Here is a 12,160-nt window from a genome sequence, read left to right on the forward strand (position 1 = left end):
TATTAATTACTTTAAAATGCATATATAACTTTTCTTTTTCTTCAGTATATTCCACTGATTGTTGATATATGCTGCAAACTGGTTGAAGAAAGAGGTCTTGAGTACACAGGTATTTACAGAGTTCCTGGAAATAATGCTGCCATCTCAAGTATGCAAGAAGAGCTCAACAAAGGAATGACTGACATTGATGTTCATGATGATGTAAGTCTTCGATCATGCTATTTCCAGGTTGAACTCCCAAAAACTTCTGGTTGTGTTGTGATTATAGAAATATAAAGGCGTGTCTGTCCTTTTCTTCTATATGTGTAGAAATGGCGAGACTTGAATGTGATAAGCAGTTTGCTGAAATCCTTCTTCAGAAAGCTCCCAGAACCCCTTTTTACCAATGGTAAGCTGTTTACGTTATGATTTTGTCTTTAGGAAGTACTGTTGAACAGTTGTCTTAGGTCTTTCAGATGATTTGAGAGAAAATCCAGTCAAACCATCCTAACTTGGTAATAAATGCCCTCTTCCTTAAAGAGTAGGGAGTCATCGTGATCATAGAGCTTAAGAATGAGAGCTGTAAATAGAATTTCTCTGATGGTGAAGGAATTATGAATTTGCAAAAAAAACTGAGTAAAACTTGCAATTTTACTGTTGCAATATTCTGAGAGCTGTTTTTTCCCCACTGCCATCTTATTATATACAATATAATGAGCTAATTTATGACTTCCAAAGGTCATTTTTTTATATATTAAAAAGGGGTGTGCATACATAGTATACATACATATATATATATATATAAAAACATTCATATATATATATGAAGTATACATACATATATATATAAAAACACTCATATATATATATATATGATTAATTTCTGCTTTTTTTTAACAGACAAATATGCAGATTTTATAGATGCCAATAGAAAAGAAGATCCTGTTGAACGTCTGAAAACACTGAAGAGACTGGTAAGCTGAAATCAGGTGTGCTGTAGGTGCACTACAAAATCAGCATTAAATGTTTAATGTTCTGAATAGTGATTGTTTGTTTCAGATTCATGATTTACCTGAACATCATTATGAGACTCTCAAGTTTCTTTCTGCACACCTGAAGACAGTAGCAGAGAACTCGGAAAAGAACAAGGTATCAGAAACACAAGTATAATGTATTTTGGCTTGTTTCACTCATTAAGTACAGTTTTTGTGCAGGATTATGTCTATTAAGGTGATAATTTATTATTGTAGATAAAATTAAGACCTTTGCTATGTTGAGAAGATTTTTGGATTAGACTAAGGACTCCTACAAAATATGCACCTGTTTAGTGTGAATTACGTTTATTCAAACTGGTATTAATTCTTGTGGGAGTAACTGCTTACATCTTAAGTTCATCCCAAGTCTGTAGATTTCATGTAATCCCATCTAGACACCGATGAGAGTGTGCCTGGGCAGGGCACAGGTGAATGTCTGTGGCCTGAATGAACCTGTTGACAGAGGCTGTTGCACCAGCTTTGTGTGAAGCCTGGCTTCCTGGAAGCTTGAGAAATTTTTAAGACTAGGACTTGCTGTAATCACTTGAATGGTTGATGACCCTGTACATGCTAGTTTGACTGGTTTTAAGAAAGAGAATTCATGTTGTAAAGGGTGGTAGTTCACCACTACAGGGTCTTAGTCCACCACTAAGAGTAGCTTTTTGTAATTTCCATGGGGTTGGGAAGAGTTAGTTTGCATTAAGTGCTTCTGTGCATGCTATAGTCCTACAGTAAATGCAAATAACAGTATCCCCTTTTTTCACCTCTCATGGAGGGGTAGCTGAATGCAAAGCTGTGCACAATATGTGTGTGCTTATGGATGCTTACCTCAGGGCAGGTAACATGGTGGCTTGTTACTTGGCTACCAATGTGCAGGGCACAGGAAAAGAATTGATGTGATTGCTATATAAAGGAACATATGGCCAATCCTAAATCATTTAAAAGATCAGAAAATTACTCAGTTCAAATGAATATGGTAGGTTCCAACATCAGTTCTGCAAATAATACCTTCTAGTTAAATATGAAAGAAAAATATGTATGTGTGTGTGTACATAAAAAGCATTTAACAAATTACAACCTTTAGTGGAATTATAGCTGACATTATAAGGAAATTATAGTAAATGTAATTTTTAAGTGCAATGCCTAAAGTAAGCCTTTATTTATAATTTATGGTTTTGGTGTGCTGTATAAATGTTGTTTAAATAATGTTAATATCAAATAAATAAGGCTAGATGAGCAAGGTGATAATTATAATTGTATGACTTGTCATACAATTCAAGTCAAAGTGAGCATTAGGGGCTTGTGTCATTATGTTTGCAACCTTGCCTCCTATACGTTACTGGTTTATTCTATGTCACAACAGTAAACTGTAAGTCAGAGAAGTAAGCAAAAATAGAAGGTAAGGATTCTGCTGCTGCTTTCTTGGAATTATTTGTCGGAGATGTAACGTTAAAAGTAAATTAAGTGGATTAATGTTGTGACATGATCGGATAACTCTTGAGTCTCTCGTGAATAGATGTGTTGGGTCTATGATGTTGGTTGCTGCCGCCTCCTCCAAAGTAGCTGCATTGAATGAGCTCTTTGTCAGTAGACATAATACAGTATTTGATTACCAGCTTAATTTTTTCATGTGTCATGTAAACATTTCAAGGGAAAAAAAACAGGGAACTACCAATGCCTTTTTATATTTAAAAAAAAAAAAAAAAAAAAGACCTTAAAACGTCAGTGTTTCTAAAAAAAAAACCCCAATCTTTAGGGGAAGAAAAAAAATTATCCCTGAAAGTCTAAAGAATATATTTGAGTTCCTGAGTTTTCTGTGCTTGTGGAGCTATTTACTTGCAATGGGTTAAGGAAGGTTGAATTCTGAATTGCAGAAATGTATAGCAGAGTTGCAGCTGCGTATAGGAGAGTTTTAGTGTAGTGTAACGTCCTGAGTCAGTAATGTGTTTTTTAAACCTTTTTTTGTTCTTATTTAAAATGGTTCTCAGATATTAATAATGTTATATTAATGTACTAAGCCCATATTATTGTGTTTTCTCATTATAAATGCATGATGTGGAAATATTTCATTTCTTAGATGGAACCAAGAAACCTGGCAATAGTATTTGGTCCAACACTTGTGAGGACATCTGATGATAACATGACACACATGGTTACGCACATGCCAGACCAATATAAAATTGTAGAAACACTCATCCAAAAAGTAAGTGGATGCATTTCATTATTTAAAAAAATAAGATGGTAAACAGGCCGACCATCTTTTCTTTTATTGGGCCAGTTTGGGTCTGGTGTTTATTCTTCGAACTCCAGGATATCGTTTTTAGTAATGTCCATGTTTGATTGTTCCACATTTGGGTTTTGTGTTTCCTGTGGGGTTTTCACCTTTCTTATTTTAAATTGTAGCATGACTGGTTTTTCACAGAAGATGATGCTGAAGAACCTCTTGTAAGTATTGTGTCATAAATATTTGTGTTCTAATTACCTTAGTTTAGAATCTGCTTCTGCTGCCTCTAGAATGTCTATATATTTCTTAGTACATCACTGTATGGTTTGCTCTTCAGAAGCACCTTTTTAGCTCTCCAGTCCTTGCAGTAATGAATTTCAAAAAAAAAAAAAAAAAAGCCACGCACTTGTTTTAAAAGCATAAAGCAAAATGGGAAAATAAGAACACGTGAGGAAAGCGTGTGCTCAGGTGAATAATGCAATTTTCTAAATGCTGTTGAATCGTAATGAACTATTTGTGAAACGATGATGAAGAGATCTTTGTTTATTAACTATAGACAACAGTTCAGGAGGAAAACACTGTAGAATCTCAGCCAGTGCCAAACATAGATCATTTACTCACCAACATTGGAAGAACGGGAGTATCTCCTGGAGACGTATCAGGTAACTCTTGCCTGGACAGTGTTAGTCCATAGGCTAGAATAACCTACTCTGTTAACTCACTGTAACTCTCTCTTCCTATTTTCTTTTACTAATAAACTGTTTTTCTCTTTTTCCAAAAGATCATTAACACTTCCTAAAGACTTGAATTGTTGATAATCATGCATGATATAATTTGGAAAACTTTGTTGTCTAACAGAAATACAATCATCAGAAGATGAGGCTTGCACATACTATTTTATTTGTTCACAGTAACCCATGCAATCATCATCGTAAGGTGAAGCAGATATGCTGCTGTAAAGTGGTTTGTTGTGATGGCAGAAAGACTGATCTTCAGTGGTGTTCTAATATTGCTCCTTCCCAACGTTAGGAATGCAAAAACTTGAGTTATGTTTTCTTGTCAAATGATGGACACTTTAATAAGTATGTTGCAGTATGCCTATACTAAAGCTGATTTCCTTCTGTTTATAAATGCCATCCTCTTTTGTGGCTAAGGACAAGCATTGCAGGCTCTTTTTTGGTGACTTTTTTCCCTCCTCCCTTCACTATACTATTGCACTAACCTAGCATGTTGTATCCCACAAATGTTATCCCTTCGTCTCTAGCTTTTGTTTCAGTTTTCAAAGGGTTGTTCCGCACTTACTGAAACAGTCATTTTATACTGATGTTGTAACAGGCGAAGTGGGAGGAGTCTATCACACGGTGATGTCATTAGTGGATTCTGTGATGTCACTGATGGACAGCTGGAACTGTAGGAAGAAGGAGGACTGTTGCCCACACTGTAGCTGCCTTGTCTGCAGAAACCCCCGTTTCTTGTAAATGGAAAGAAAAAAAAAAAGTTGATCTGTGCTGTAAATTTTCTTTTAAGAGTATTTTAAACAGATCAATGCTACTTTTTAAAAGTTTTTCTGCTGTTTCTTGTTATCTCTGAAGCAGACCCTGAGGAGAAATAGCATGGTATGGTCTACCAGTCTTTCTAGTCATAAAGCATTAGCCATGTGTCAAAAAGGGGTGTGGCAGGGGGCTCAGCTCTTTCTTCCTAGGGAGAAAGTCCCTAAAGCTGGAACACATCCAGGTTCATATTTTTTAGTCATTGTGCTAGCCCCTTCCTACCCCCTTTATAATTGTATAATCTTGGGTTTTGCGAGACAGTGAAACTATGGTGTCCATTTTTCATTTCATAATAGCGCTTGTTATAGTAAAGTACAAAACTGGTAGCTGCTGAAATACAGCCAATTTAAAAATAAAATTTTACCTATACGTAGTCAGAGGTGGAGAGAGATGTATAATTGGGGTTTTACACACAAAATATGACTTAATTCCTTTAAAACCTCACAAAAAGAATACGACTACATGAACCATGATTTGTACCTAGGGCAGCCAACAGTACTAAGACATTCAATTTTGCTTTGTGTATCCTGAATCTCAGGAGACTACACAGTATGATCCTGAAAAGGTGTCTCAGCTGCGGTTTTGCAGGGGCTGTATACTTAAAACATCGAGTAAACATCAGTATTTCTGGTTTTTATTTAGAAGAACAGGGCTCCTTTGCCATTCCTATCATTGAGCTGGTTCTGCCTACAATTCACAGCATCCTTTCATGGCGGTGGCTTTCTGTGGTGCAGCTTGCATCTTTGTGAGCTCTGACTATTCACTCTGTTCTGGTTTTTATTTGCTTCACATTTTGTTCTGTGCTTGTCTTTTTCCATAAGTCCAGCATTGTCTGTAGCAACAACGAAAAAGTTACACAGAACTGAGCAGAATTGTTTTTTTAATTTTTCCACAGATTCAGCTACTAGTGACTCAGCAAAATCTAAGGTAAATCAATTTGTGAAATGATGTAGTTATAAGCTGCTGAAATGTTATGTATTTTCTTGCTGTATTAAAACACTTATATACAGATGTACTATAGAGATTATGTAAAATTTTTTGAATAAGTGATAATACTGTTTTCTCATAAAATAATTTCAGTGTTACATTGGAAAAGTATCACTTGTTTGCAGTTAGCTACATCTGCCAAAAAAGTCAGCTGTATACATAAACAACTTTGTTCCAAACTCTTGTAAATGTGAGCGCCTATCTCCTTTTTGCATCTCATTTAGTAGAGGTAAATGTATATAGTATGTTCCCTGTTATTGTGGGCATACTACTTACTCCTAGACAGTATTTGTGTTTCCCTGTTTCACTGAGAAAAGTATACGTAGAGTTTAGCCTTTTCTTCCTCAGAAGGTAATAGCTCCTCCTCTTATAGGAAGCCAAAGGTTGTGGTTAATGGTTGCTATGCAAAACCTGCCTAGGAAGTAATTGCTGTTCTTGGGAGGACAAGCCTAGTAGATACGGGGGGAATAAGACTGGAACATGGGCAATAGTTCTGTCCTCAGTTTAACGCCAGAGTTCTCATCTGAGCCATGGACAAATCTTTCAGTCTCTTAGGCTGTTGTTCAGTAGTTGCTAACATTGGATATCTGTACCGCTGGGGATACCGCAGCATGCAGCTGACCTCAGTCAGCTGTGAGCGCGTGATAGAGCTTTATGCTGTTGTGCATTCTAGGTGTATCGCTGATGCCCCCCTTTGAGCTGAGAACAGGACTTAATGCATCTTCCTGGTTCTTCGTTGAGATGCCAGCCCAGCTGCATTGTGAGGATGCTTGGTGGCTCAGCCACTGCCTCAAAAAAGCCCAGCTTCCAGGATATCATGTCACATTGCCTGTGCCAGGACAGTGCGCTGTTTGCAGGTTGCCTCTGACCACCACCTGCGAGCAGCACAGAGCAAAGGCATCAGTCAGGCCATGGTCATGGTCATGGGCCTGCAAGTAGCAGTGCAGGATGCACGCAGATTGCCAGGGCCAGGAGCCTGCTTACTGCTCAGCCAGCCTTGCTTGCAGCAAGACATGTTCTAAGTGGAGCTCCAGCTGGCTGCATTGCTTGATATCCTTCTTGGCGAGGAGGACACATACCTGTTCCCAACATGGAAAAAAATGTGCAGAGCTCGCCCATCCTTTATGGGGACAGTAACTAATGCAAGAGTGCCGTCTGAGTAGTGAGTAGAATTGCTGTGGTCACTTGGAAAATGGTAGGCACCAACACCAAGTGGTCCATTGCCAGTCAGTTTTGGATAGGCGCTTGTCTGCTGGCACAGCGATTCCGAGCTGTCACCTGCTGTCCAGAAGGTTCTTCATCCGTGCTGCCTGTAGGCAGTCATTGTGCAGGAGGCCAGGCAGTCACTGTAGGTAGTCATTGTGCAGGCTTTTCAGATGCTTGTTTCCCTGGGGGCTCTCAGCAAGACTTAATGTCTGTCTGCTGCCTACCCTGTCCTGATCTGAGCTCTGCATCAAGAACATGTGATATTCTCTGTCGTGCAGCAGGAGGTTCTGGATAACCATGAATATTTTTGTTACGGTTGGTTGAGTAGAAGTTTCTCCCAACTCTTCCCTGTCCATGTTCATGTAAACAAATGAGTGCACCTTCACTGAGGCTGTCATGGTCAATATAGCTACTGTATTATTGTATGCCTGTTTGAGCTTGGCTTGTGAAGTCATTTAGCGGCAGTTTTCACCACTGCTAGTACCTGTTTAATTTCTGAGGAGATAGTGAATAGGAATGAAATTTGCACCAAGAAGTAGTTGTTTGAGCAAAAATATTAAATACACTGTACCTGTTCAGTGCTCTGCTTTGTATGGTCAGTGCATTTATGCTGCATTAGTAGGCATCCTGTGACAGTTCACTGTCATATGGGGGCTGTGATTCTGTGCTCATGGAGCTGAGAAGTATTTTGTTGGACAACAGCTGAGTAGTTAGATGATGACTAGTGCGCATTAGCTTTCCCGTTGTCCTTAAGTTTATTCTCTTATCTAGGTATCTGAAATCACTAGGTGGTCCTTTCAGTAATAATGTCCCAGCTTTCTTGTTAAAACTGGTCCCACGATGATAGCTCTTTCCCCAATTTTTCCTTGCCCTCTCTGAAGTGCTGCATAGTAACAAATGATTGGGATTTCAAAGACTTTTTGAGCATAGCCCATCACTGCTGGTCTGCTTCCCTCAGGTCAGAGAGGCAGGCTAGACATCTGAACGTAGACTTAAGATCAGGCAGCTGACACCCAAGCTGCTGTTGTTGAGCTCTAGACAGATGTCAAATTTCAGTCCCACTATGTTAAAGGCCTTCAATGTGAGCAACTGCCCTTTTCGGTAGATAGAATTACTGTGTTCTTTTCTTGGTCTGCAGTGTGCAAACCACACTGGTCAGCAGTCAAAGACAGGGTGGTGATACCTGTCCCAAACCTCCTGCTTCTTTTAAAGGTGGCAGTGGGACAGTAAGCAGGAAAGGTACATAGCTTTGAGGTGGCTAGGTGGTAATGTTGTCAGCATAGTTGAAGAATATTTTTTAATTAATTTTATAAAATGGAATAATTGGGCTTGTCCTTTCTGTAGACCACAGAAGAAGCATGGAAATACTTCCTGAATAAAGATAGGCTTTCTGCTATGAAGCTTGGGATATGTTTTTAAAAAGTTTCAGGCTAACAAATGTTTCTTTGTGACTTCTAATCATGCCCTCTTCGCCGCCCCCCCCCCCCCCCTTTTTTTTTTTTTAACAGGGTTCTTGGGGTTCTGGAAAGGATCAGTATAGCAAGGAACTGCTTGTGTCCTCCATTTTTGCAGCAGCTAGTCGCAAGCGGAAAAAAACAAAAGAGAAACCACAACCAAGCAGCTCAGAGGATGAGTTGGATAATGTGTTTTTCAAGAAGGAGCTTGCAGAACAATCTCGTGGTGACACAACAAAAGAGGACATAGCTAAAGGGGAATATGAGAGAGAGAGAGACATAGGGAGAAAACAGAGGATGTTTGTCCTGAAGGAAAAAGAGAACAGCAGTAAAAAAGATATGAATGTTGTAAAGGATGAAAAGAAGACATTAAAGAAAGAAAGTACCCTGTCAGAGGAACCTTCACTGCCTTACCATGACAAATGTACAATATCACCGAATCTCAGCTGTCTGCAAACCACGCAGAAGAATAACCCAAAAATGCCTATTTCACAATCTTCTTCCCAGGTTGAGGAGACAGTGTCTGACTCTGGCACTATGCTTAGCACTTCCTCCCAGGCTTCCCAGCACAGATACTCAAGCAAAAAAGTAGCCAGCCCTGAAATTAAACACAATGAGTTTTTAGCAGCTGACGTCAGTTCCATCACCTCAGATTATTCAACTACTTCATCTACCATATATCTAACTGGCTTAGATGCCAGTATGCTGAGCCCTGAGGTGCAGTCAGTGACAGAAAGCAAGGGCGAAGATGCTGATGATGAAAGAAGTGAATTGATCAGTGAAGGGCGTCCTGTGGAGACGGACAGTGAAAGTGACTTCCCTGTCTTTGCCACCAGTGCTGCTGCTGAAAGGCTGGCCAAGGGGAAAGTTTCAGAAGTGGTAAAGACCAGTCGGAGGAACTCTGAAGAAAGTGAAATAAGTTGTACTGAGGGAAGTTCAACACCAAAGTTAGAGAGTCGCAGACTTTTTAGCTCACACAAGCTTATTGAATGTGATACACTGTCTAGGAGAAAGTCCGCACGGCACAAAACGGACAGTGAGGGTTCAGGGGATGCAAAGAGTGAGAAGGACTTGCCTACTGTGACCAAAATGTTTGACATAATGAAAAAAGGAAGATCGACAAGCAGTTTAGCTACATCAGCCAGAAGTGAGGCTGACAAACAAGAACCTACCTGGAGACTTAAGATTACAGATAGGTTAAAGCTGCGACTCAAATCATCTGCAGATGACATGTTTGGAGTTGGGAATCAAAAAGCTAACTCTGCAGAGACTACAAAGAGAAAAAATATCAGGCGAAGGCATACGCTTGGAGGACAGAGGGATTTTGCTGAAATAAGTGTCCTGAATGCTTGGAAAGCTCAAGAGCCAAGTCAAAGTAGAGAGAGAGAATCTGAGCTTTCAGCTGTGAATCGGTTGAAGCCAAAATGCCCAGCGCAGGACCTCTCCATCTCAGACTGGCTTGCACGAGAACGTTTACGCACTAGCACAACTGACCTTAATACGGGTGAAACTGGAAAGCCCAGACTTGAGAACACTAGCTTAGCAGATGTATCAAAGGTAGATCTGCCTTTATCTGCGGAGATGCAAGCAGATGAAGGCAGTTCTTCCAGCAGCTTGACTTTAATTAATAGAACACCACCTTTGGGACCATTTCAGCCACCAGACCAGGTAAATGGTGAAAATTATCAGAATATGAACAAAAACAACTTCAGCCCAGCAGTTGATGCCCATCCTCATAAACTGTCTGGGACCCAAGTGGTTAGATCTCGATTCTACCAGTATCTTTGAAAAGGGGAGATATGTCCACTACAGCAATTCATTAACTTACTGTTACACTTCCCAGTAACTGTGTGTATGTGTGTGTGTACATATATATATATTTTCCTGTTGTTGTTATGCAGCCTTCATTTGGGCTGGTTTCACCAATATGCTCTGTGGAACGTCTTCACAGGGCATTACCACAGCCAGAAGAACACTAAAGTTAAAGTATATATATATATATTTTAAGAAAAAGTATATTTGATGGCTGCATACAAACGTTGAACAAAGCATCTGATGCAACATGCTGTGTAGTGTATACATGGTTTTCTGACTGAGAGTTGGCCTGGCATTAGTATGCAGAAAAATTGTTCTTTTGGTTTAGTCACTAACAAGTGCCTCATCATAAATTCATTTGGTTTGTTAGGGTGCCATATTGTTAAATTAGAGAAACTTATTACAAACAAATGAATGCATTTTACTGTTAACAAGTTTCATTACATTTTACAAATGTTAACACAGGTGGCTACAGAGCTTCCATTCCTTAGGCATTCCAGTAAATATTGGAGTTTTATATTTCCAATTTTAATACAGATTTTGAGTTTTATGTGACTTGAATTTTTAATCTTTCTGTAAAATAAATAACTTAAATGTACATATTACGTGTATCTTTTCTTCAGATACCAGATTTGATATAAATGTTGTAACATAGGCGTGTAGATAGTGGATACTGGATGGAACTGGTTTCTTTTATTGAGAATATAATTCTGCATGAAGACCTAATGAATCCAAACTTGTATCATGCCTGTGTGCATACCCACTTAAACACTGGAAATAAAGCTGTTTTGGTGACTCTTTGCGTGATGCGGATTCATTCTAATGAACAGTTTTAAAATGTCATGTTTACAAATTGCAGTCGGCAGCTGCCCTCAGGATCACAAAACCTGCAGTTGCTCCTGGATGAAGGGCGCTTCTCTTTGAAGTCTTGCTTGTGGGACAAGACCGTGCAGGTTAGCGTATGAGAGAGGGAGGGGTTCAGCTGGTTCGATATTTTCATCTTGATATATAGTCTGATTCTGAGGTATGTAGCAAGTTCGTTTATGTTTCATATGCTGGTTTTGTAGCACTGGAAAAAAACATGTCCATAATCGTCCCCAAGTCATAAAGAGTGAATACCAGTATCTGCCAGTCAAAACATTACTGTAGCATGGGTCTTGGACTTTTTATAGTTTTAACTATGAAGATGAGTTTGTACACTGAAAACCCTTCTGTTTGTGAAGTGTCTACCTGTTACATTTTTTTCTTCTATTTTCTTGCGTACCTACTTGAAAACGAAGCAGCTGCTCATCACTTTGGGTATTCCCAGGTCATACACTGTCACTTGCTGGGCAGAGGATTAAACCTGTATCAGTAATAAATAAGCAATGAACATCATGAGCATAGAAAAATTTACTCTTACGCAGGTGTCCTGTTACTGAGAAGAGAAGGAATTACAGTAATGGGAATGTGTAGGGTGGTGTGATTGCAAGCAGACTTCGTTTCTTTCCAAAGTGACTGTAACAGTCCCATGCTTTGATCTGCTGTGGTTTTGACCCTTGTGAGAAATAGTTATAAAAATTGGCTGTCAAGAAAAGCATCAGATATGACAGCTGAAGATTGGTGGAAGTTCTTGCCACATAATTGTGTGCATCTAGTACCAATTCACATAAAAATGAATCATGTTCTTGTGGTCTCCTTGCAAACTAAAAGGCCTTTTTCCCCCACAGCGAACAGAAAGCTGGTGCTTTAGCAGCATTTCTGTGTGCCGTGTGAGGAAGAATGAGTATGTTCTGTGAAACACAGAGTAATTGGTGATGATTTTTGTTTCCGTCCTAATAGTAAAGTGTATTTGAACAAGAGACTTCAAAATACGGTGTTCTGATGCCTCTGTAATGCTATTCATCAGCAAATACCCATCATCTCTTACTG

The 12,160-nt window shown here is 39.2% G+C and overlaps 1 protein-coding gene across 1 annotated transcript in view; it reads left to right on the top strand.

The window, feature by feature from the left end:
• Window positions 1-10,230, top strand: part of ARHGAP21 (Rho GTPase activating protein 21) — an 88,366-nt gene extending 78,136 nt beyond the window's left edge. Inside the window, exons 17-25 of the mRNA XM_075706520.1 lie at window positions 46-201; window positions 310-388; window positions 880-953; window positions 1,039-1,128; window positions 3,091-3,216; window positions 3,417-3,458; window positions 3,794-3,899; window positions 5,683-5,714; window positions 8,489-10,230. Of these exons, the coding sequence (XP_075562635.1) occupies window positions 46-201; window positions 310-388; window positions 880-953; window positions 1,039-1,128; window positions 3,091-3,216; window positions 3,417-3,458; window positions 3,794-3,899; window positions 5,683-5,714; window positions 8,489-10,222 (2,439 nt within the window). The 3' untranslated portion in view covers window positions 10,223-10,230. The remainder of the gene's footprint in view (window positions 1-45; window positions 202-309; window positions 389-879; window positions 954-1,038; window positions 1,129-3,090; window positions 3,217-3,416; window positions 3,459-3,793; window positions 3,900-5,682; window positions 5,715-8,488) is intronic.
• Window positions 10,231-12,160: the final 1,930 nt, after the last annotated feature.

This window comes from Pelecanus crispus, chromosome 2 (assembly GCF_030463565.1).
Source record: "Pelecanus crispus isolate bPelCri1 chromosome 2, bPelCri1.pri, whole genome shotgun sequence".
Taxonomy (NCBI): Eukaryota; Metazoa; Chordata; class Aves; order Pelecaniformes; family Pelecanidae; genus Pelecanus; species Pelecanus crispus.